Source organism: Corythoichthys intestinalis, chromosome 19, assembly GCF_030265065.1.
Source record: "Corythoichthys intestinalis isolate RoL2023-P3 chromosome 19, ASM3026506v1, whole genome shotgun sequence".
NCBI lineage: Eukaryota > Metazoa > Chordata > Actinopteri > Syngnathiformes > Syngnathidae > Corythoichthys > Corythoichthys intestinalis.
In genome coordinates, this window is record NC_080413.1 from 40,947,827 (window position 1) to 40,974,513 (window position 26,687).

Genomic DNA, 26,687 nt, shown 5'->3' on the forward strand with positions numbered 1-26,687 from the left:
AGTTGAGAATAATTATGCTTAAGAATTTCCATCCTTATTGAATATCCATCCATCTTCCATCCCTTAATCAAGCGGCAGATAGCAGAAGCAGCACCTTCAACAGGAGGCCCAGAGTTCCCTCTCCTCATAAATATTGTTCAGCTCCTCCAAGCCAGGCAAAGAATGAGGAAGATTTTGGTCTCCTCAACCTGTCCTGGAGAAATCCAGGTTTCTTCTCAGTGAACATGCCCTTACAGCCACCAGGGAGGTGACCTTGTTGAATATTCAGTTATTAATATTTAATCTAACTGATGATTAACATGATCTCAATATGGTTGTCCTTTCAATCGTTTGATGAGAAGAAAGACAAGAATAAGTCAAATACCTTTTACCATTTATTGATAACAATATTCTGGAAGAATAACAGCATCGATGGGTTCTGATTAACTCATCCTACAAAACAGACATGCATAGGAGAATTGAACCAGTCAGAACTCTCACCTACTAGTCCCTGAGCCTGCATGTAGTATCAAAATGCAGTATCTAGACCAGCCATGTCCAAAGTCCGGCTCGGGGGCCAAATGCGGCCCGTGGTCAAATTTCATCCGGCCCCCAGCCTCTGTCATGAAATCAATAATGTCTGGCCTGCACACAGACCGAATAAATTGCGCAGCAGTACTGCTACCAGCATTTGAAGTAGCTTACACACTAAATGCTGCTTCTCATTTACCCACAAAAAGGCAGCAGCACTCTAAGCAACATTACCCCGTGTGACATTTTTCTACCAATTTTCTAAAATGGCGACAATCAACAACAACAAAAAGTTGACTGCGACGGCCGATGCTTCAAGGATAGGTGGAAATTGGACTATTTCTTTACTAAAATACGCAAAAACTGTGTCTGCCTCGTTTGCGAAGAGACAGTCGCTGTTTTTAATGAGTTCAATGTGAGGCGATATTTCCAAACAGACACGCTGACATGTACGGCAAGATTACAGGGAAGATGCGTAGCGAGAAATTGAAGCAACTTTTAGCTAGTTTAATTTTACAGCGAGAAGAGATGAAAGAGAACGCCACAAAGGCGAGTTGCAACACTTTGTGGAAATTATTGATTAAAAAAAATAGGAAATGTGACACACAGAATGGCTTGCTAAAATTTGCTTAAATATATTGTTCTATGTAAAGGACGTCAGCCAAGGTCGGCCCTCCACATTTTTACCACACCAAATCTGGCCCCCTTTGCAAAAAGTTTGGACACCCCTGATCTAGACAGTAAATTTGCCTTAAATGCTAACTTTCCTCCGATTGGCCAGGTACACCCTTATGATGATTGATGTGCTTCCTTTTTTGCTCCTGCACAAAAAGTAAAACATGTACTTAAGAAGAAAACACCTGTAACATATGCATCCTGTTGGGGGAAAAAAATCATATTCAATTAATTAAGAAAAAAAAAAAAAAAAGACTGTTTCCACTAGTTTGTTGAGGAAAACCCTGTTAGAATTGTGGAAACATTAAAAAGAAAATAAATCAGTGTTAAAGTCCAAACAGAAAGACAGGAATGTGCAACAAACAAAATGCAGTTGTAATATCCTCGGGAGATTACCTGAATATCTCTGCCAAATGTATTTGTTATCCACTGCCCCGGATTAATGCGTTGAGCGAGATCACTGTCAAAACGATGTCATTCTCGCAGTCGGCGTGATATCACGATGACGTCATGTCGCATAGCAACGTGTCGCCATTTTGAGAGAGGGGCACACACAGGTGAACATCCGTAGACAAACGTTGTCTGAAATGCAGATATTTCAGCTGTGTTTTGCGTCTTGTAATTGCAATTATTTTCTGAGAGAAATTGAGCATTATCTGACAGAATTGCAGGGGTGCCAATACTTTTGGCCAGCAGTGTATATCTTGACACTGTTTGTGTTCAATCCTCGGTTCAAGCTTAATTGTTGTTAAAGCTTTTAAAAGGTTAGGTTTCAAGAAATTCTACATACAGTATATATCTTGCCCCCTCAGGTGTAATTGTTCAGTATTCATTCAGGGCTATGACAGGTCTGGAACAGTATCTTTCCTTTAGTCTGTTAGCTTGAGAGGAGGAATTGAAAGAGGTGGTGGCCTGGGTGAAAGGAGTCACTGATAGGCTCTGCTGAGGCAGCAGATGCTGTAGAAGAGGGCAACCCGTTAGTCTCTGAGCAATGTTAAAGGGTACCACGGACAGAAAGACATCTAGTTCTTAAAAGATAAATGTTAGTATGAGTTAGAATTATTAGATTTTTCAACCCCTCTTAATGTTTTCATTCTAATAAAATTTGTAAAATTAGTTCAACTAGTAGATCACCATTGTTGCTCACGACGCATTGCACTCTGGGCACTGACATCACTGGGCTACGCTGCCGGAATTCCACAGTGTCACTCTTTAACTACATAAACATGTCGTCGGTTCTGCCCTTCCAATTTCAATCCGAGCGGAACATTAATGAGTAGGACAGCCCTGTCGATATTTCACAAAACAAGCAGCAAAAGCAAACTGAACGGGAAAGACAGGTTGAGACGAGCACAAAACCGGCAGTGTTCATGTGTCAAGTTACCTAGTGACAGCACTCTCCTGCTCTAGTGACAGAGCAGGAGTGTGTTTGATGTCAAATAATGTTTGCAGATCAGATAAACTATTGTTTGATTCAACTTATTCCAATATTCTTATGGAGATAGTTAGCAACCAGAGCAATTGTGTGCTTTACATATGATTAGGGTATACAGTGAAACACAGCAGTTTGATTATTTTTGCAGATACCACATGCATCACAGCACACAAAAACATTGATTCAGTTTGCCTCTACTGAGATGTCCAATGGCGTTTAATGACGTCTTACCTTATTTTTGTCACATAAAAGCGCTGTCCAGATTAATGATCATCCTGCCGGTATTCTCATTTATCAGACTTATCAGATGTAGCTCCCGAAACTTAAGCAACATGGGAAACAAATAAATAAATGTATTAAACTTGGTGGCTATTCGTATCATTTTTCTGCCCAATAGATTATAATGACGCCTTATTTTGCACATTGAGATATTAGAGGACTGTCGTGTTCTTTATTTGTACTTAAATCACGTAAGACACATTGTGAGCAAACGTGATTCTCTTTTTATTCCACTCCACACTGCCAATGCATAAAGGGAGCGTTCAAGACCACACTGTTTAGCAGTATTAACAAACACCAGGAGGACCATGTTATTTTCTTCTACATCGATGTGTATTGTTTATTGCAGGGGTTTTCAACCCAGTCCTCAAGGCACACTGTGGGTCCTGGTTTTTGTTCCAGCCGATCCAGCAGAGACAGTTGAACCAATGAGGCTTCTGCTAAAACAAGCCACACCTGACTGCAATCAACTGATTGCACTTGTAAAACACCAGATTGGGGAAAAAGTGTTGTCATCTTGTTTGGTAAGAATGAAATCCTGCACCCACAGTGTGCCTTAGTGGAATAGGTTGGGAACCCCTGGTTTATTGATCTATTAGCTGCAATCAGTAACTGAAGTCCTCAGATGAAAAGCAACAAGTAGTCCACGGAAAAGAGGCTTGACCACAAAGCAGACAACAATAGCAGAGGGATTGCGTACAAGGATTTTATTGAACAAACACAAAAAACACGCGATCACGAAAAGGAAGCAAAAAAATGGTCGGTGACAGCAGGTTGGGACACACAAAACCAAGGCGAAAACAAATAATGCACTAAAATACCTGCACATGGTAGAGGATTCCAAAAACCAGGGCGGTAGACAAATGAAGAAACCAAGGCAAATATGCAGCTTGCAATGCATGATTCAAGAATACAAACTGACAAATGACAGTGACGCACTAAAGGACCCAAATGCTCGACAGTTCAATCCAAACAAAGATTTATTTTCCAGTTCATAAAGTTCAAAAAGGGAAGATAACAAAAATTCACAGCAACGGCTGGACATTAATCAACAAAAATTCACAGCAAAGGCTGGATATTAATCAACAAAAATTCACAGCAACAGCTGGACCTCAAACAACTGAGTATAGTTCACTAGAAACAAAAAAGGCATTGGTTCAAAAACATGAATCGTTCTCAAAAAAGGGGCTTACACAAGGACGTGGCGTAGGACGTGGCAGGATAGCAGACAAACCGACACTGGGTAAGTTTGGAAGCAGGCTATTTATACAGAGGATGACAGGTGGACACGATCAGCCTGATTGGCAAGGGCAGGAAGTAAAGTTAACTCTAGGAGGCATGCCAGTACCAAAATAAAAGAATGACATGAATCAACACAAAACATTAACAAGACTTCCGAGACGTGACAGTACCCCCCCTCCTAGGGGCGGCTCCAGACGACCCACGAGACCGCTGTGCCTCAAAGTCCTTGATCAGGTCCTTGTCCTCAGTGAAACTTGCAGGAATCCAAGACCTCTCCTCCGGACCATACCCCTCCCAGTCCACCAGATACTGTCGACCACGCCCACGTTTCCTCACATCCAGAAGCCGCCGAACCGTATAGACAAGACCCCCGTCCAGCATGCGAGGTGGAGGCGGCGGCTTGACAGGTGGGACGAGGGAGCTCTCCTTAACTGGCTTAATCCTGGAAACGTGGAAGGTGGGGTGAACCCGGAGGGACCTGGGAAGACTGAGGCGCACAGAGACAGGGTTAATCACTTTGGCAATTGGGTAAGGACCCACGAACCGAGGTGCCAACTTCCTGGAAGCCATCCGAAGGGGCAGGTCTTTGGCACACAACCAGACTCTCTGCCCCGCCTTGTAGTCTGGAGCTTGACAACGACGACGATCTGCCACCTTCTTCATTCTCGCAGCGCTGCGGATGAGGACCTTCCGTGTCGCAGCCCAGACCCGATGGCAGCGTCGAATGAGGGCATGAGCCGACGGGACCATCACTGCCCTTTCTCCCTCAGGAAACAGAGGAGGTTGGTAGCCATAAGCACACTGGAAAGGAGACAGTCCTGTTGCTGCGGTGGGAAGGGTGTTGTGGGCGAACCCCACCCAGGTAAGGTGAGTACTCCACGAGGCAGGGTTCTGGGTTACGAGACACCGCAGGCTTGTCTCCAACTCTTGGTTGAGCCGTTCCGTTTGGCCATTGGACTGTGGGTGATATCCTGAAGATAGGCTTACAAAAGCACCAATGAGAAAGCAGAATTCCTTCCAGAAGCGTGAAACGAATTGTGGACCACGGTCGGACACTATGTCCTTTGGGAACCCATGGAGACGAAATACATGATTCATCATGATCTCAGCCGTTTGTTTGGCTGACGGTAACTTGGGCAATGCAATGAAATGTACCATTTTGGAAAAACGATCCACCACCGTCAGGACGGCAGTGTTACCTTGCGATGGTGGAAGTCCTGTTACGAAGTCCAAGGAGATGTCTGACCAGGGTCTCATGGGAATGGGAAGTGGATGCAGGAGTCCTCTAGGTGCTCTGGAGGAAGATTTGTTTCTGCAACAGACAGTGCAGGCTGCAACATATTCCCCCACCTCTTTTTCCATGGATGGCCACCAGAACCTCTGTTTGATGACGAACATCGTGCGCTTCACCCCCGGATGACATGTAAGTAGAGACGTGTGAGCCCAATGAATGACTTGGGACCTCACGCTCTCCGGCACAAACAAACGATCCGAAGGGCAGCCACTAGGTGTAGGACATCCACTGTTGGCCTGCTTGACAACAGACTCAATCTGCCAGGTGAATGCCCCAACCACACGATCCAACGGCAGGATGTGCTCAGGCTCTTTGGAATTATCTGTAAGTGGAAAGAGTCTAGACAAGGCATCAGGTTTACCATTTTTGGAACCGGGTCGATAAGACAGAATAAAGTTGAACCTGTTGAAAAACAAAGTCCACCTGGCCTGACGTGCACTTAGTCTTTTGGCTTTTTTGATATATTCTAAGTTTTTGTGATCTGTCCATACAATGAACGGGTGTTTTGCCCCTTCTAACCAGTGTCTCCACTCTTCTAGAGCAGCTTTAACAGCAAGAAGCTCACGGTCACCGACATCATAGTTGCGCTCAGCCGATGAGAATTTGCGTGACAAAAAGGCACATGGATGAAGCCTGTCTGTGCCAGCAGAACGTTGAGACAGGATTGCTCCTAATCCCTCGTTGGATGCATCCACTTCCACAATGAACTGGCGCTGTGGGTCTGGAACTGTGAGGATAGGAGCAGATGTGAACAAGCCTTTAAGACGTTGGAAGGCCATGTCTGCACGCGGGTTCCACTCGAAGTGAACTTTGGCGGAGGTCAAGGCATGGAGCGGTGCGGCCACAGAGCTGAAATTCCTGATGAAGCGCCTGTAGAAATTTGCGAAACCCAGGAATTGTTGGCCCTGCTTTCTGCTGGTGGGTGTTGGCCAATTTACTACAGCAGAAATCTTAGCGGGGTCCATCTTGGTCTGATTTTGTGCGATGATGAAACCAAGAAAGGAGATGGTTGTGACGTGGAAATCACATTTCTCAGCCTTAACAAACAGCTTATTGTCTAATAGTCGCTGCAATACCAGTCTAACGTGTTGAATGTGGGTCTTTTCATCTGGGGAAAAAATGAGAATGTCATCTAGATACACAAAGACAAAAATGTTCAGGAATTCTCTCAAGACATCATTGACAAGTCCCTGAAACACCGCTGGCGCATTCGTCAGCCCAAAAGGCATAACGAGGTACTCATAATGTCCGGTAGGTGTGTTGAACCCTGTTTTCCATTCATCCCCCTCACGAATTCTCACCAGGTGGTAGGCATTGCGTAAGTCCAACTTCGTGAAAATCTTTGCCCCCTGTAAAAGATCGAAGGCTTCATTCATGAGCGGAAGGGGATACCGGTTCTTTATTGTGATGTTGTTCAGTTGACTGTAGTCAATGCAGGGGCGCAGCATTCCATCTTTTTTCTGCACGAAGAAGAAACCTGCCCCTGCTGGTGAGGATGAGAGGCGGATGAGTCCTGCCTTTAGGGATGATGCGATGTATTCATTCATGGCCTCTCTCTCAGGTCCGGAGATGGCGTAAATGCGCCCCTTTGGGATGACTGCACCCGGCTGGAGCTCGATAGCACAGTCACTGGGTCTGTGAGGAGGAAGAGAAGTGGCCTTGGCCTTGTTAAACACTTCTTTTAAATCAAGATAGCAGTCAGGTACTTTGGACAGATCTGGATATAGTTCTTGACTTCTGGTATCATATGACTCTTTTTCACTCTTGAAACAGTCTTTCCTGCACTGCCCCCCCACTTCAATATCGTTCCCAATCCCCAGTCAATGTGAGGGTTGTGTTTAACAAGCCAGGGGTAGCCCAGGATGAGAGGGTATTGTGCTGAATGGAAAAGATGGAACCAGATTTCTTCAGAATGGCCATCTGCCATTTTCAAGTTTACGGGTTCGGAAACATGAGTTACACTAAACAAGTGCTTGCCATCAAGTGCTCTGGCGTTTAGGGGCCGATCTAAGACCTCACTTTGCAGGCCCCATTTTCTAGCTAAAGCCCAATCCATGAGGCTTTCATCAGCCCCTGAATCAATCATTACAGCAATAGATTTGTTACGGCCCTGGAAATCCAATGTTGCCAGCGTCATGGTGCGTGAAGGGAGGACAGAAACACGTGAAGGGCTCAATGACTCTTTTCTTCTGCTTGATGGGTGATCGAAGCCTGGAGTTCATTCTGTTGGCTGTGAAGCTCCCTGATTCCTTGGTCAACAGCACACAGCTGTTCCTCGTGTTGTTGCAAACGACTGCCTTGATGCCGCAATGCATACTTGAGCTTTTCAGCATCGGCTGGGTCCATACTGGTCGGTTTGTACTGACAGGGATGCACTAAAGGACCCAAATGCTCGACAGTTCAATCCAAACAAAGATTTATTTTCCAGTTCATAAAGTTCAAAAAGGGAAGATAACAAAAATTCACAGCAACGGCTGGACATTAATCAACAAAAATTCACAGCAAAGGCTGGATATTAATCAACAAAAATTCACAGCAACAGCTGGACCTCAAACAACTGAGTATAGTTCACTAGAAACAAAAAAGGCATTGGTTCAAAAACATGAATCGTTCTCAAAAAAGGGGCTTACACAAGGACGTGGCGTAGGACGTGGCAGGATAGCAGACAAACCGACACTGGGTAAGTTTGGAAGCAGGCTATTTATACAGAGGATGACAGGTGGACGCGATCAGCCTGATTGGCAAGGGCAGGAAGTAAAGTTAACTCTAGGAGGCATGCCAGTACCAAAATAAAAGAATGACATGAATCAACACAAAACATTAACAAGACTTCCGAGACGTGACAGACAGGGAGTCAATATCTTGGCAAGCCGCCTAGGATGGGTTTAAAGGCACTGCCGATGAGCTGGAATTGGATGCGGGTAAGACGTTGGTAACTCATCCCACAACTCTGTAACAAAACAATCTGACCAGCAGAAGAATGTGATAAAATCATGCCAGTCGTCATACTAGCTTCGCTTGCTAGCTAGCACAGCTATTTTCCTAGTCCAGCCCAACCAAGTCATCACCCCTAGCGTACGTTGCGCGCGTAAAACATGGTGTCCTCTGGAGGTCAAGACATGGACTAAATACATAAGCGGATTTGGGGGGGGGGGGGGGCAGCCCCCCCCTTGGTGACAGAAAAGTGACTTTAAAATTAAGAATTTTTCGGAAAAATATTGTCTATAAAAGTTGTAAAGCAATAAAACAAACAGCAAAAATGAATGAAATGAACAAAATAAAAATTATAACGGGTCAAAATTATTTTTCAAACAGATCATGTGACGATTGTAATGATAGAGCAAATCGTATCTGCATATTCGATTAGTAATGTCTGCGCGTCACAGCACACGGAGGTCAGAGATAAGCAGCGAGCTCGAGACAGCTGATAAACAGGCCGCCAGCCAGTGGACAGTTAATGTTGATGATGCCTCTCTTCTGTTCTCTAACTAAAGATCTGTCAGTCAAACCTTTCAGTAAGTTGTCTTATACAAGAAACCCACAAAGTAACAAAACTAACTGCGGTCAAGCCACCCTCCACTCGTTAAAACGAAGTCAAGCTAGCCGCCCCTCATTTGGATCATTGTTTACATTGTGTGCATTACGGTAATGCAACGCGCTGGCTTCCTAATGAGGCAACGTGCTGGATTCATAATGGAACGCGGTGGCTTCACAGCGCAAGTCCCCCGGTGGCTTCACAGCGCAAGTCCCTTTATTGAAAAAAAAAAAAAAAGAATAAATAAAAAACGGGAAGCCATCCAAGAACGGGTCCACTCGAGAGAGGCACTCGAGCACCCCTAGACCCAAACTAAAGTATTATGATATAAAAATAATTTAGGAATTCAGAGTAATACTAGTTAGAAAATTGCTAATTATTTCTGTCATTTACCTTTATTTCAAATATTGATTTTAAAAAATCTAGACGATATCCCGGGACTGTTCCACTTCTGAGGTATAATAGACGACCCCAAGACTCGAACTAAAGTACTCTGATAAAATTCTGATGTATCATTTCAAAATAAAAATAAATAAAAGTAATTTTTGCTGTCATTTCATCTGATTTCAAAAATTCATTAAAAAAAATCTGGTAGATATCCCAGGACCGTTCCACTTCTGAGGCACACTAGACTACCCTAAGTATCGAACTATTGAACTTTTTTTCATAAAAACGTCTTAAACATGACTTATTATTATCACGAGTCACTGCCCACAGACGCGAGGAGGCGATACAACTTTAAATTGGTGTGTATTGGCTTGCAAATACATACAAAGTCGCAGCTGATAGCTGGATAAACAATCCAAAGAAATTGGCTGCAGTGGAGTTCGGAAACATCTACACCTACCTCATAAAGTCACCCAGTAAGTTGACCTTTATCAATTACGTGGAATATGTACTGTGTGGAACTGAGAAAATTGGTAGTATATACGAAGTGACTATTTCTGCCGTAACTGGTAATTCGCCTCCAAGCGTTATGTAGTATAACTAAATGAGGTGTCACGAGGCAGGAACGCAGTGCATGAGTCACTTCACAGCAAAATAACCAATTCCCACCAGGCCAATAATATACCGATTGACCAATCAGAGCAGTTCACAGCAAAAGAAAAATAACGCTTTGTGAGTTGTCGGTTACGGTAATAATAACCACTGCCTAGTCTATTAAATCCTTGCAGCTAATTGGGGGAGAAAAAAAAAATCAATTAAAGTTTACTCACCAGTAATAAAATGTCAGCTGCAAACGTAAATGTGTCTGGATTTAGGTTCCCACAGGCGAGAATAGTCCACGGAACCTCGATTTATTGCTTTCAGCCATTTGCTTCTTTTTTTCCCACAAGAGAATAGTCCACGGAACCTCGATTTATTGCTTTCAGCCATTTGCTTCTTTTTTTCACACAAGGAAGAATGAAGAACTTCAAATGCGGCTCTGAACTCTTCCTTGTGTTACAACCCACAACACAACTTTTAGTCATTCCAACGAAAGAAAAGCCCGCAAATAGACAAAAGTTCAACCCATTTGTACTACAATGCATGACAGAGCAACTGCTTGTGACTCGTGTCTTACCCCCAGGGGTTAATTTGTGCCGGGACATGGTACCTTTTGATTTTAGACTCCACGTGTTCCCGGACTTATTTGGTCCGTTCCGGCACCTTTTGAGTGTAAATATTCATGATAATAATATGCCGGGTGTTTAAGAGGAGAGCGTAAAGCGGCGATCGTCTCCTTTTAGGCTGTATTGGCTGAGCCAAAATTGTGTTGGTTCATTCCACTGAAATGGATCTACATGACCTCTGCATTGTAATTTACATACGTTGCTAATTAATACCAAAAAAAAAGTTCTACTCACGGTTTCCAGTCATTTTTTAGTAATTAGCGTTTTCGTGTCGGTCTTTTTTTCCCCCGTGGCGCAGTGATATTGATACGGCGGAGTCGTATCGTCAGTGTGTGAAGCCATTTTAGGTCACGTGCACCAATAGGAGACGAGGACTGTTGCTATGCGCTTCTAAAACAAACAATATGGCGGCGACCGTGTCAAGCTACGACACGAGCGAAGATGAACCAAAGATAAGAAAACCGCATTCGGAATTTAGTCAAAAGGCATCGAAACGATGCTATATGCATCTCTCAACTGTCCAAGGGCGAAAAAGGGCAGGAATTTGGAAAAAAACGTGCAGAGCCCGCGTGGTTGCGTCAGACAATGGCTTTCTCCCCAGGCTCCGTCGAAGGATCTTGCTGAAAATGCGTCGACTGAGATTTTTAACGGCATTCACTACAGGTAAGCCACACGCATGCCTTTACTACAAGGTTAATTGTTATTAACTTATGCTCAAAAAATTCTTATTTAAACTAGTGTTGTAACGATACCATTTTTTAGCCAAGATATCAATACCACTTTGTTATAAAATGTATATAGTGTACGGTGTGTCGAAAGTGAATCCAGTAGAACTTTTTATTGCATACCAGTTATGGGTGACAATGGTTAAATAAACCTTTTGGCTCAAGAACATCAAGCTGTAGTCAATAAAAGCCCTGATACTGACGTGACAGTGATTGCTGTAAGTCTGCAGATAGATTTACAGTGTAAATTGCATTTTTTCACAGGAGGAGGCAACAGAACGAGGACTGACGTCTCTAAGGTCTCTGCAGCTCCTGGCACTAGTGTGTGTTCAGCACTCATTGGCATCCATACATTCACAGGTTGTGACTCTGCTTGTGCCTTTCATGGCAAAGGCAAAAAAACCTTTTCTTTTGCGCGTCATAAAAAAGAATACCTGACTGGGTTTGCAAAGCTGGGCAGCAGTTTTAAACTTGACCTACAAACATTTAACACGTTGTGTAAATACGTGTGCCACCTGTTTGGCCAGTCATGTGCCAAAAATGATGCCAAATGCAGATCTTTCTGTATGGCCTCGTCAGTCTTGCTGGAACATTCTATTCCCCCCAAAACTGATGCTCTGTACCAACGTTGCAGGACAGCAAACTATCAAGCAGCAATTATGAAACGTTGTCTGACAGTTAAAATGTGTGCCCCTTCACCCATTGGGAATGGGTGGGACATTGAGGATGGGCAGTTGGCAGTGACATGGATGACTAAAAATCCTGCCCCGATACTGTTTTGCAAGTAGTCAACTGTAGTTGAAAGGCAACCAATTGTGACATGGGAAGATGTTCCTGTATGTCTGCAAAACTTTCTTGTACTGATTTTTATCGGTGCCAAGCATGTGAGAATGTTTCCAAAGAAACAGAAGACACTTGGATGGGATGATGACTTTGAGTAAAGCGATTTTGAGGAGTAATGTTGTCATGTACAGTTTTACTATTCTTTTATTTCTATTTTTTTTTTAATTCATTTTTCAATATTTGTATGTGTAATAATGTGTATTTTTATAGTATGAGACACTTCCATGTTTAAATAAATGTGTACCAACAGTACCATATTTGAATGATTCCAACCTTTTGTGTATATACAGTGTGATTAAAAAAGGCTGTGCCAAAATCAAAATGCCATGTCAAAAACGAAAAACATTAAAAAAAAAAAAAAAACAACTACCTTGGACAAATGTAGGAAGTAACTAAGTTTAATTTCATGTTTTCATAGTACTCAAATATGGCCATCACCAGCAGCATGGACAACATCAAGTTGACATGAGAATTCCTCCCTCCCGCGTTGATTGCGTCTGTTATGTAATCTTTCATGTCATCAATATTTGCTGGAAGTGGTGGAACATACACTTCGTGTATAACATACGTTATGTGCCATAAAGATGGATAATGAACTTTGTCTTTAATATACCAACACGTCCACCAAGTACTGATGATGTGAAATATCGAACAACAGTTGCGATCAAGACAATAACTGCGACATGCACACGTTTGAGAGGAATTCTCATCGTGGCTTGATTTTGTCCGTGCTGCTGGGTGTGCTCACATTTGAGCACTTGTGAAACATGAAATAAAACTTGGAAGTTATCTTCAACACGTGTCCATCACTTCTTTTGTGATGTCTTTCATTTTTTAAGTATCACCTTATGATTTTGGCACATTATATTTTTGATCACCCTGTAATTTTTTTGTCTTATTCCATTTTTGCCGTGATTCACATTTAGGAGGGTGTGGTAGCAATTGGGTTGATTTTCAGCCATTTATGATCATGGCGTGCATTTTTTATTTTATATATTTCATTGCATAGTAGGTTGTGATATTTTTAATATGACACATAAGCCTTTAGCTTAATTCAATATATATTTCATTGTGCTGGGTGCAAATCATTAATGTTGAAGTGTTTCCTTCAAGAAATTAGCTACATTTCTCATTCTGAATTCACCTATGTGTATACTAAGGCACCAATACTTGTTTCAAATGTTTGGTAGATGTGTTTATGACATTTGATAAAGATTTTGTGTTGCCAGAATTAATATAACACTTAAAACAAGCAAAAACAGCAACACTAGATCTGTATTTTTGTTTATTCACATCAAGATACATTTCTGGCAGGTGACTAAGTTAGGAGGGTATTGGCTTTGAAAAAATCCATTTTCTAAGCACTTTTTCCATGGTCCCAATAAAGCCATATTTCCACAAGCTTGTCCATTCGTAGCACTTCCTGGTCAACTCTAATCTTTTAATGGACGACGGTCTCACAGAAGAAGTTGTAGCTGTCAGTGAAGGGTGTTTCAGTTCTGAAAAACACGCACACACACATAAACCATGTGAGAACTGTTTCATCCATATCATATTTACATAATCTTCCAATCCAAATTATATAGGCTTGTCTATTCTGCCATTTTTTCCTGAATAAAATTATCAAATAGGTTTTTGGAACTACGGTTAAACAGACTAAATACTATGTTATTTGTCAATCTAAACTTTTTGCTCAAAGTTAACAATCTAACATCATAATAATGACCGCTACAGCCCAGAACTCACATTGCAAGTCTTAACTTCATATGTGATCTGACCAGAAGCCCACAACTCCCATAGTTATTCACAACAAAAGGCGTGTGTGTGGCTTACCTGTAGTCAATGTCGTTAAAAATCCCAGTCGACGCATTTTCAGCAAGATCCTTCGACGGAGCCTGGAGAGAAAGCCATTGTCTGACGCAACCACGCGGGCTCTGCACGTTTTTTCCAAATTCCTGCCCTTTTTCGCCCTTGGACAGTTGAGAGATGCATATAGCATCGTTTCGATGCCTTTTGACTAAATTCCGAATGCGGTTTTCTTATCTTTGGTTCATCTTCGCTCGTGTCGTAGCTTGACACGGTCGCCGCCATATTGTTTGTTTTAGAAGCGCATAGCAACAGTCCTCGTCTACTATTGGTGCACGTGACCTAAAATGGCTTCACACACTGACGATACGACTCCGCCGTATCAATATCAATGCGCCACGGGGAAAAAAAAGACCGACACGAAAACGCTAATTACTAAAAAATGACTGGAAACCGTGAGTAGAACTTTTTTTTTTTGGTAGTAATTAGCAACGTATGTAAATTACAATGCAGAGGTCATTTAGATCCATTTCAGTGGAACGAAATCCATTTTCTAAGCACTTTTTCCATGGTGCCAATCAGGGCCGGAGTGGGACTCATTTTCGGCCCTGGAATTTCATGCCTCAGACCGGCCCACTCATTTAAAATTATGTCATTATGCATACACGTGTTAAGTTCAGTGTTCTCTAAAGCCGTGTACTGTAATTCTGTGTATTCCAATTCAGTGCAGGTCATGGTTGTTTAACAAGGTGGCTTTATTTTAACAAGTGCAACACAACATATTTTGAACAAATTTAAAAATGGATTTAAAAAAAAACTATATTAAATGATACATTTGAAAAATAAATTAGGCCTGTCAAATGATTAAAATTTTTGATCGAGTTAATTACAGCTTAAAAATTAATTGTAATTAATCGCAATTCAAACCATCTATAAAATATGCCATATTTTTCTGTAAATTATTGTTGGAATGGAAAGATGAGACACAAGATGGATATATACATTCAACATAAGGTACATAAGGACTGTATTTGTTTATTATAACAATAAATCAACAAGATGGCATTAACATTATTAACATTCTGTTAAAGCGATCCATGGATAGAAAGACTTGTAGTTCTTAAAAGATAAATGTTAGTACAAGTTATAGAAATTTTATATTAAAACCCCTCTTAATGTTTTCGTTTTAATAAAATTTGTAAAATTTTCAATCAAAAAATAAACTAGTAGCCCGCCATTGTTGATGTCAATAATTACTTACACAATGCTCATGGGTGCTGAAGCCTATAAAATCAGTCGCACCCAAACGCCAGCGGAGGGCGGCAAAACTCCATAAAGCACAATTAACAAGTGGGCATGTCATTGTACTGTCATTTAAATCTGTCTGAGCAGGGCATGTGCGTTAATTGCGTCAAATATTTTAACGTGTTTCATTAAAAAAATTAATTACCGCCCGTTAACGCGATAATTTTGGCAGCCCCAAAATAAATGAATAAATAAGACCTTTTCTGCAACATCAAATATTAACAAAATGAGTGCTTACAGATAAAACAAACATAGCAACATAACAATATGAAAAATAAAGAATACGTATTGCACATTGTAACAACTTCTAATGATACTATTATCCATTTTCCATTTCCACTTTAAAAACGTCACGTAATTGATTATATTAATTCTAATGTTCACTCGCTGAACGACATGGCAATCCTACCTTCCAGCTCTGCACCTGTGGTGTGTTCATTATGGCTAATGCTTGCTGCTACATATCCCTTGTGAGGTGCTACAAGAAGCCAAAGTTTCCACAATTACATATTGTCGTATCACACGGTGCAAGTTGCATTTTATTCGCCATCTGGCCTTACCACTTTCGTTGTAATCCTCTGTAGTTTGAGGCAGCAAGGTCGTTGCATGAAAAAAAATTAGCTATTTTCGCGCATTTTGCCGATTCTTTCACGAGTGCTTTTCTCTTTTTAATTCTTATTTTTCAGCGCCACCCTTGCTCTTTTTATCCATCCGAGCACCGAGATAGCAGCTAATTTGGCTCAATACAGACTACAATTAGGGGGCGGAGCTGCATGCTGTATTTTTCGTCTGCACACGTGAGGATGAGTCTGGAAAAAAAAATAATACTGTTTTTTTTTTTTTTTAAGACGGCCCACAGGGACAGCGGTAACAGAATGTAAGTTATACTCAGTGACACTGTCATAAATAAATACCAAACAAAAAATGATAACAGTGTAATTTTTTTTTTTTTTTTTTAAATAAAACGCGGACCGGCCCATCTGGCCGGCCGGCCCTTCTGGAATCGTCCAGAAGCTCCCGATTAGTCACTCCGGGCCTGGCACTGCCAATACAGCCTAATTTAAGATTCACTAAGGCTGTGCATGTACAGTAATTGGACGTCCTTCAATTCAATTTTTTTTTTTTTTTTTTTACATAGTCTGAGATTTGAAAAAAAATTTTTTTTTGGTCTATGACAAAAGAATAAAAATCAACTCATCTATAAGTGTACAAATGGACTCAATACAACTACCAATGCCAGATCAGTTGTCATGGCGATTACCTCCAAGTAGGATGGGTGAGGGGAAGGAAAGCAGACAGACGAGTCTGTGCCATTTAGGCATAAAAATCACTTACCTTTCGGTGAAATTCACCATTTTGAAGCCCAAAACGGTGACCTACGGGAATTGTGTAGATCTGAGGAGAATTTTTTTTTTTTTGGGAGGGGGGGGGGGGGGGTTAGTAAGTCCATCTAACTAACTAACGACATGTTTTATTGAAGTTGCTAAGCCTGTCGCAATATGCAATGAGTCAATTTATCGCAAGGTAAATAACAATAAGGGCGGTAATTTTCACGGCTGCGTTTTATCACCGTGTGCATGCATATATTTGTGTGTGCATGTAGATGACATATGAGACTCCAGGTGTTGTGTCCAGATGTTTATTGGTCAACATCACGCGGTAGAATTAAGGCCCAAGTACACCAGATGCATGATCGTTGTGGTTCCGGTCCGGTTCAGTGTTGACTGCGTGCCACGCAGTACGTCAAAAACAGGCAAATCATACCGGCTGTGCACGGCTGCGGTCCGCCAACTCCGTCCCCTCGTGAGCTCTCGCGTGATCGCGCGCAATAATGTGCAATTTAAAACAACGACAAACACACGGAGTCTGTACTCATCAGAGAAGCAGAGAGAGAGCACATTTTTTTCCTTGCATATTCAGACACGGCACTCCCCATACGCATAACACGCACTGAGCGTAGGGCACCAACTCTGCCTGAAGGGGCACAAAAAAAAAAAAAAAAAAATCAAGTTTGTAAAAAATCCTAAAAAATAGTAATTGTAATATAACAACAATATATAGTATTTAAAATAAAACTTTGCAAAGCCTGATAAATGCAAGTAAAACAAATATAAGTAACATAGGCTCATTATTTACACAAAAAAAGAATCTCCTGTGCGGCCCTCTCGTCAGTCTACCTTTGTGTGCATATTGATATTGTAACGTTTGCTAAGTGGAAGTTTGGTCGTGAAAACAACACACGAGCTTCAACGCCTTTTTCCTCTTTTTCTTTATTAACTTCCCACCACCTCACCAATGCAAAAACAACAACTATATACACTGATGCTATCTAGTCCGCCAATCGGAGTGTCGCGCTGGTGCACCAGCACACCAATGACAGCCCCGCGTTGGTGCTTAAATTAACCCACCGATGACAGCCCCGGCAACGCTACAATATTTTAGCTGTGTCTCTTAATTCCAGATTGACTGCATCATGTTGAGATCAGGGCTCCGTGTGCGGGGGGAAGGGGGGCTATTATGCCCTTGGTTGTGTCGATGGGTTTATATCTTTGTGCACATTTAAAATTTATGGCACATAACATCTCATAGAGCTGTTATAAACAACTGTTAAATCAGGGGTTTTCAACCCAGTCCTCAAGGCACACTGTGGGTCCTGGTTTTTGTTCCAGCCGATCCAGCAGAGACAGTTGAACCAATGAGGCTTCTGCTAAAACAAGCCACACCTGACTGCAATCAACTGATTGCACTTGTAAAACACCAGATTGGGGAAAAAGTGTTGTCATCTTGTTTGGTAAGAATGAAATCCTGCACCCACAGTGTGCCTTAGTGGAATAGGTTGGGGACCCCTGTGTTAAATAATCTGTAATATTTATAAAATGGATAGTGAATTCTATATACTACACGAACTAAAAAACAGCGTACTTGGAATTGGTGTCTCAACACTGCAGATTCCTGTGCCCAGCGCAAACTGTTGTGTTTTTCTATGAAGAGTCAATTGAAATGTAGGAAAGAAAGAGAAACGTCTTGAATAGACCACCAGGTCGAAACTTGTGGGTGTGTTAGGGTTAGGCTTTCGTACTTTTCCCCCTCGACTCTGTATACAAACCGACATTGTGTGTGCGCCGGGCACGAGAATTTCTGCAGTGGAACCACTAACAGATACGCTTTTTTTTTTTTGCTCAAAGTTGTCAGCACGCCGTGTGTTTGATATAATTGCCAGAAAAACACACATAATAGGACACCTTGCAGCTTCGCTTTTAATGCTGTCCTTATAATAACGATCTGCTGCATTGTATATTACTTTGTGACTTTCCAGTTTCCACCTCAATGATGAAGCGCTCATCATCCATCTTCGCTCATGTTTAAACCGTGATTAGGCACCTGGGCTTTTGACGTCAGGCCCAGCTCCGCCCATTTTGTCGGATGCGTGTCCGGCAAAAATAGAAAATAGCCTATAGACCCTACCAACCGACGTCACAAAATCATGTGATCGCTGTATTGTTCCGCCCCATTGTCCGTCATTTTGTGTCTGTATTATCAATGGTCTCAATTGATCGAGCAATTTATAATGCATTTCATGGAAGACCCGGTGCTTTCGGATGCCGTACACTCACTGGATGCGTTGCATAAAAGGCGTTATGTGGAAAAGCTTCAGTTTATCCATTCGCCAGATCCATATTTGATGCCTAAATCAATGTTTTTCGACCCGCTGTCTTCGCCGTCTTTGCCTGACATCTGCTAGCTACCCTGATATTTACAACTATCTTGTCCACACAAAATCAACCTATTCTCACGAAAGTTTGAAAAACTTTAAGAGCTTGGAGGCTTATAAATACTTCGTTGCTGGTTGGGTGAAACAGGTCCTCGTCCACGAAAATTCGGCAGGAATCTATCTTGTGCTTGGAAAGGTGAGTTACGAAATTTTCAATTCAAAATCTTTTGTTCTTGCTAACATCCACTGTCAAGTCTAATGTATTTCATGTCATTTGTCAATGGAGCTAGGGCTTTTAATGTTTATATGGTTTAGCGATAGCACTCTCACTACATACATACGTGTATGTTGTCGCCGATTAGCCTAGCAATGATCTTAACTGTGGTTGTCAGCCCAAAACCCTCTAAATATATATTAAATGCATCTTACCAGATATAAAATGACTACTACATAATCTGTGGTAATCGTTTGGAGCCCAGTTTTCTCGTCGAATTGCAGCAGCCCATCTCGCTCTCCTCTCCGGGGTCTCTCGGAATCCGGTAGAACTTCAAGTCTCTCCGTCTATCTTCTCTGTTATTGCAACCAACCGCCACACACGCCTTCACCATTTTGATTATTAATGTTAATGAGCAGAAAAACACGCCGTAAATAGGAGGAATGTACGTAGCCGTATCAGGTAAACACGATGTGTTGACTGACAATTGGGCGGCACCAGTCAGGAGGGCGGAGTTGTGACTTCATGTGGGTAGGGTCTATAGTTGCCTCTTTTTCTTTGGGGGCGGAGTTGTTGTTTTGTTGGCGTTGTTGGCGGTAAGCAGACTAAAAAGAGGGTGAAAAATACCACGAATTCCGTGTCTAATTTTACAATATTAAAAATGAATGAAAACTAAATACTATTGAATATGTCATCATTATCATTTTAAAAATTTAAGTGACGGGTAAAAAAAGAATTATGACCGGATTTTTATGACCCTGTCAGTCAAAATGACAGACAACGAAAATGTCTAGCGCAACCTCTGTTTGAGACATATAAAATAAAAGCTAGAAGTGATTATGAGGAGTTTGTAATTTCTACATGTCACTTCAAGAGTCACAGCAGCCATGTTGGTAAACATAAGCATTTAATAAAGCCAAGCATTTTTCTACTACAGTACTTTATTCTTGTTTAAAAGCGATTCAGTGGGACAGTTATGTTTAAAACTGATCATAATTATTACATTTGAAGTGCTTAAAAAGCATTTATTAAAAAAATATATATACATAAATTTTTAAAATCATACTTTGGGGGGAAAAAACGAGAAAAAACATGTCTTATACAGTATGTATCTCTTTCCAGTGCTAGATCTGAACAAATACATTGAGCACACACACACACAAAAATGGGGGGGTATGCGCTACTTTTCGCAGTTTTTCACTTATCGCAGCGGGTTCTGGTCCCTAAAAAAAACGATGGAATACTGTACACTGTGGTCATGATGAGTCATCCAAAGTCTTTCCAAACAGCTATTCAAGTCATCTAGTAAAAATGTCTTTTAAAAAAATATATATTTTTTTTAATATCGCAATATATCGCAAACCCCAAAAAAATCGCAGCAATAGTTTTTTCCAATATCGTTCAGGCCTCGTTGTGACCGAAGGAACAAGATCCCAGATAGAAGCGACCGAAATTAGTTTCCTTCGCAGGGTGTTTGGACTCTCTCTTAGAGATAGGTTCAGAAGCTCAGCCATCTGCTAGGGACTCAGGGTCGAGCCGCTACTCCGCCGCGTTGTGAGGAGCCATCTGAGGTGGCTCGGGCATCTGTTTTCGTAGGCTTTCTGGACGCCTTCCTGGAGAGTTGTTCCAGGCATATCTGACTGGCTGGCGACTCGGGGACAACCCAGGACACGCTGGAGAGACTGTCTTGGGACCCCACCGGAGGAGCTGGTTGGAGTGGCTAGGGAGATGGAAGTCTGGGCTTCCCTGCTAATACTGCTGCCAGCACGACCTGGTCCCGTATTAAGTGGCAGATAATGGAAAGATGGATGAAAGCTGGTAAATAAATCAACGCGAAACGATCAATTTGTATTTCATGCATTTATTCAGATTTTCAAATTATATAACAGTCTTCTTGGGCCGATGTAGAGTAATTTATGGTTATCGAAGTAAATCTTCTCAATTTACCTTGATGAGTACTTAAAGAGCATACGACACGAGAAAAAAAAGTCTTAAATGGCATTATTATGTGAATTAGAATCATATTTCGAGACGATTCGACTATATACAACAATTTAGCAAAGTGCAGATGACGAGAAATTAGTCTTTTAATCTGCCGGTTAGCCACGCCTACCATTATAGGGCTTTAGCGTCCCCAACAGGTGGATGACGTCAGCGGTAGACTGGGCTCATCGGTTTTACTATTCAGCCCATTGAGGGGGAATTATTCAGAACGAGGAAAACGCGACAAAGAGAGCCGCAAAATGTCATTGTTTCAGTCTTTCTACTCCAATATTTTTACAGGATATTCTTTTTATCCAAGTATTTTTCCCCAATAGCTATATAAATGGCTTGAGAAGGACCAGTCAGCCCGTCGAGGGGTAACTATTCACAACGAGGAGAACCCGACGTTGAGAGCGGCAAAATGTCATTGTTTCTGTCTCTTTACTTAAATATTTTTACAGGATATTCTTTTTATCCAAGTATTTTCCCCAATTGCTAAATAAATGGCATGGTCATGACAAATAACAGTCTTGTGCTGAATGGAATATGAAATAATAAAAATGCATTTATTCAGGACGACATGGCAAAATTACTCCATAATGGTCAAAACTGTCGACTTCACCTTTACTGTCGCACCTCCCGAACGATATTTTATGACACCCAAATCGGACATATGTCATTTCCTTTCCCCGGCTTCGGAGAATGTAAACAAACCAGAAGGCGTGACAGCTAGCTGACATGCTAACCCTGTATTCATATTTGACATAATACAAAACAAGATGTTTACTCACTTCCTCCTAAGTCCAATGGTCCCACAGTAAATATCCACGGTGAATGGGAACCTTTTGAAATTCCAAAAAGGCGCATACGCCTCTCCCTCATACAGAATGATTTTTCTGCAGCCGTTTGGCTGGCGTGATGCGAAAAATAAACGTATTAATCCACAAAATCAGCTGAATTCTTCGTCCTCATACACAACAGTACACTGTATAGTGAAGAGGACGTCTTCTACTGTACACGTCACAGCGCCCTGCTCCTCAATGCAAGACCGAAGCCGGAAGTCACTCATTTTTATGGCGCGGGATTAAAAAAACTAAATAAATATAGCGATCGCTTCCACACACATCCAAGCGGTCCGTTTCATTCAGGGGCATAAAATACCGCGTGTATTATGAAATAAACATGCTTTTTCGTGTCACATGCACTTTAAAGCCATATCGCCCAGCCCTAACTCGATATCGGCAGTTTCTCAAAATCAGGTCTCAGATGGTGGTGCAAAAACAGGCGATCGGGACATCCCTGATAATGAATATATACTTCGCTCTAATTGCCCATACTTCTTTCGTCCTTTACTGGAGGAAGCCCTTAGGGTTGCGCACGGGTTGAGGCATTTCTTTTCACGAGTAATTGAAAATTCACAATTCAAAGACAGGGGAATGGAGAATTTAAAATTTCTTAAGAGAGTCTTTTACTCTGAAGGCACATTTTCTTTTTTCATGTTAACAAAAAACTGATTAGTGTGCCAGTTATTTTAATACATTTTTGAAATATTGAACAATTTATAATAATTTTCCGTACTTATTTCAATACATTATTTAATACTAACTTTGCCTTTTGTAATTTAGGGTCTACCGTTTCAAATATTAACCGTGACAAGTCTATCTTCCAAGAGGAAAGAGTTTGTCATAAGTGAATAAAATGCTACATTCTAGTTTCTGATACTTTCATTGCAGATTCTTTAAAACTAGCAATTCCAATTTAACAAAAAATAAATGATTAAAATTTTTTTTTTAATCTTGATTGCCAAGGATTATTTCCTTCACTTCATATGTGAGTTAATTCAGCTGAGTGAACATTTTAGCCATAGTACACTGCACAAAAAAATTGGACAAAGCACATGTGATACACCAAAAGTGTGAATTCTCAACAGGGTTTGAGGGAAGTCGGCAGAATACTGTCGTCCTGAGTGTACGATCTGATGACACCAGCATGGATGACAGACAAAACAGTCACTGGCTTTTCACACCAACGCAATCGTGTCTTATTAGTCCATCCTTTCTTGCGAATCCTTGGCCACAAACTGAGCAAGGAAAGGGTTTCTCGCCAGTGTGCGTTATTGTGTGGTTTTTTAAGTGATTCTTTTGAGTGAATCTTTGACTGCAAACTGAGCAGGAAAAAGGTTTTTCTCCAGTGTGGGTTCTTGTGTGCTCTTTCCAGTTTCCTCTCTGAGTGAATCTTAGACCGCAAACTGAGCAGGGGAAAGGTTTCTCACCAGTATGTATTCTCATATGTATTTTTAAGCTTCCTTTTTGAGAGCATGTTAGACCACAAACTGAGCAGGTAAAAGGTTTGTCACCAGCATGGGTTCTCGTGTGCCTTTTTAAGCTTTGCCTTGTAGTGAATCTTTGACCACAAACTGAGCAGGAAAACGGTTTTTCACCAGTGTGGCTCCTCATATGACTTTTTATGTTATTACTTTTGGCGAATTTTTGACCACAAACTGAGCAGGAAAAAGGTTTCTCACCCGTGTGGCTCCTCATATGACTATTTAAGTTTTGCCTTTGAGTAAATCTTTGACCACAAACTGAGCAGGAAAAAGGTTTCTCACCAGTGTGGGTCCTCATATGTTCTGTTAAGGTTCCCTTCCGAGCAAATCTTTGGCCACAAACTGAGCAGAAAAAAGGTTTCTCACCAGTGTGGCTAAGCATATGATATTTCAAAGACTTTTTACTTAATGTTTTCCCACACTGAGTACATTTAACGAGTTTGTTTTCTTTTTTATGACCTTCATCCTCCTCCTCCTCGTCATCGTAAGGAGAGTTTGAAGTGGCATCGTCGCTATCTGATAGAGGAGCAATGAGGTTGTCTGTCAGGTTTGGTTCCGTTTCTGTTGAGCTGCTGCTGCCGTTCGGAGGCTCCACCTCTCTCAGACCATTTTCACTCTTCAAAGGCTCACCAATTGACCAAGTGATATCTTCCTCCTCTTTAATATATGGCAGCTCTTCCTCCTCTATTTTAATTGGAAGTAGCTCTTTCCTCATTTGATCTTGAGGGAGCACTGCCTCCTCTTTTTTGATTGGAAGTTGCACTTTCCATATTTGCTGTTGAGGGGGCTCTTGCTCCTCTTGTTTGATTTGAGGGGGCTCCACTTCCTCTCTTGCACCAGGGGACTCTGCCTCCTGCAACATAGGACCAATGCATTTTCTAAAACCTGTAAAACACAAGAAGACAAATGAAATAATTAGCCTGCCAAATAGAGATTCATGCATAATGTTACTCTCCTACTACTGCTGCATCATCCTGCTTTTTTGCGTTTCTAAAAAGTCAATCATAACAGTTAAAGAGTATTATAATACTAAGGGGCTGTGAGATATCAATAAAACAGTTATGTGGCAAGATAACAAATATTAATAAAGTTAAGAAAAAAATAAATCACATACATGAGCAATTATCGATAATAACGAACATTTCCGAAAGTATTCCAGAAACAGCCGAATGGGGCGGAGACGTCACAACAAGGAAACAAAAGGTCGAGGCAGGTGCCATTGTTGTTTATCGACGAGAGAGTTGCGTTCGTGTTTTATCAAAAAAACGGTAAAATGGTTCAAACCTGTCATAGTATGTGGTGTACAAATAGCCATTTGTCACAATGTAGTACCCATGAGTTCCCGAACGTGAGAAAAAGAGCTGGACTACGCAGACAATGAGTAAAGTTTGTCCGCGCTAAGAGGGCTAATTTTGCAGACCCAGCCTCCGGCACGGTTTTGTGTGGTGCACATTTTACACCTGAAAGCTATTTGAACTATGGACCAATGAAATCAGGTTTGCGAAGAAATTGCTGCTGAAAGCAGATGCGGTGCCCACCATACACACGCAGCCACCTAAATGTCCCGAGATATCAAGAAAGAGGACGATGACTGGCTCTGATGAGACCACCCCACCACCCCAGGCTAAGCAAAGGAGGAAAATGGCCAGAGTGAGTACTCTTTTATGATAAAAAATATCACGCATTGGATATAGGACTGGACACATGTATAAATTATCGCTCGTAAAATATATACAACAAATCCTCTAATCCCATTCATATTTGCGTATGTTGGCAGAGCGGAAACCTATGATAGCACAATAAATGATAATTATTCTATACATTACTTTTGCGGTCACGGTGTATCAGCTTCACGAAAAGAAATGCTAAACAAACCATTGGTGTTTCTCACACGATCTGTTGCCGGTGCTTCATCCGTGTGATTGCTCCCCTCAATGATCGTTTCAATAGGCTGCATTGGCTTTCGTTTGGGCTCAAATTGATAACCCAAAACACCAAAGAAAGGTTCATAACTGTCCTCGTCACCATTAGAAGAACGTTCATTACGTCGGATTCGTCACTGCAACTAGAAAAAATTTGTCCGCCGTCATCGCCGCCATTCAGTACTAAGTGTTTCCTTGTTGTGACGTCACACACACAATATGCTAGATTTCTGAGATCTCGGGCACCGGTCGGTTTAGCTTGACAATCGATCCAAATTTCTATAATTTTCTTGGTGTTGCGATGTGTGTAATTACACGAAGTGGCATGATATGAATCCAAAAGGCATGCGTTTATGGATAAATGATGGAATATTAGCATTTCTCCAGGTGTTGTAAAACCCTTTAAAAAAAATAATAAATAAATAAAAAATAAAAAAACATCTCTGCCTATGCCTGTCGCGATAACAAATATTAGTAGTCGATATTTTATCTCATAAGTAATTGCCCATATGCAATATTATTATTATTATTATTTTTTTAAAACCAATTCAACCATGAATCTGTTTTTATTTACCGTGCGAAAATTGAAGTTATTGCATATTGCGACAGGGTTATCATAAAAATATCAATGTGTTAGGAAAAGACAAATTCTCCCTTTTATCCTGAAAACGTTCATATATGAGTTAGGCAATTATGCTATCAGACTACCGATATGTATTTTATGGACTGGCTATCTACTGTAGCTAGCAGCTCGCATGGTTAGACTGGCCGAGAGAGCGATAGAAGGTGTGTTTGTGTGTGATTGTGCACACACACACTTGTGCATTATGGGCTGTCATTCCAAGGCAACGATTCTCCGATAACTACGCAAACCAGTAGTCATTGTGAATTGACACACCCTCCTCCAGGGTTCCTACAGGTTTCCTCTGGTTAAATTTAAGACTTTTTAAGACCACAATAACACAATTTTATAAAAAATAATACTTTAACACCTATTTCACAGCCATATTGACAAAGAAAAACACAATCCGGTTATTTGTTAATTTGTGGACCCAAAAGTTGTGCCTAGATCCACTCTCGCAAATCCACTAGCAATCGTAGCTGGGCTGGGATGCAGCACTAGCAGCTAGATGGCTAGTGTAAGCTGCTGTCGCTTCGCTTACATTAGCAGTTTGCTAGCTGGCTCTAGCTTCTGCGTCTTCAGGCTCGCAAGCAGCCGGCTGGCTTAAACAATCACATTGAAAAATACCGGCAATTGAGTTACAGTG

At 41.4% G+C, this 26,687-nt stretch overlaps 1 protein-coding gene across 4 annotated transcripts in view; it reads right to left on the reverse strand.

The window, feature by feature from the left end:
• Positions 1-19,998: 19,998 nt before the first annotated feature.
• Positions 19,999-26,687, reverse strand: part of LOC130907441 (gastrula zinc finger protein XlCGF8.2DB-like) — a 144,011-nt gene continuing 137,322 nt past the window's right edge. For all 4 annotated transcript variants that reach the window (XM_057822536.1, XM_057822535.1, XM_057822538.1 and 1 more), the window contains one exon: positions 19,999-24,382. In XM_057822536.1, the coding sequence (XP_057678519.1) occupies positions 23,181-24,382 (1,202 nt within the window). In that variant the 3' untranslated portion in view covers positions 19,999-23,180. The remainder of the gene's footprint in view (positions 24,383-26,687) is intronic.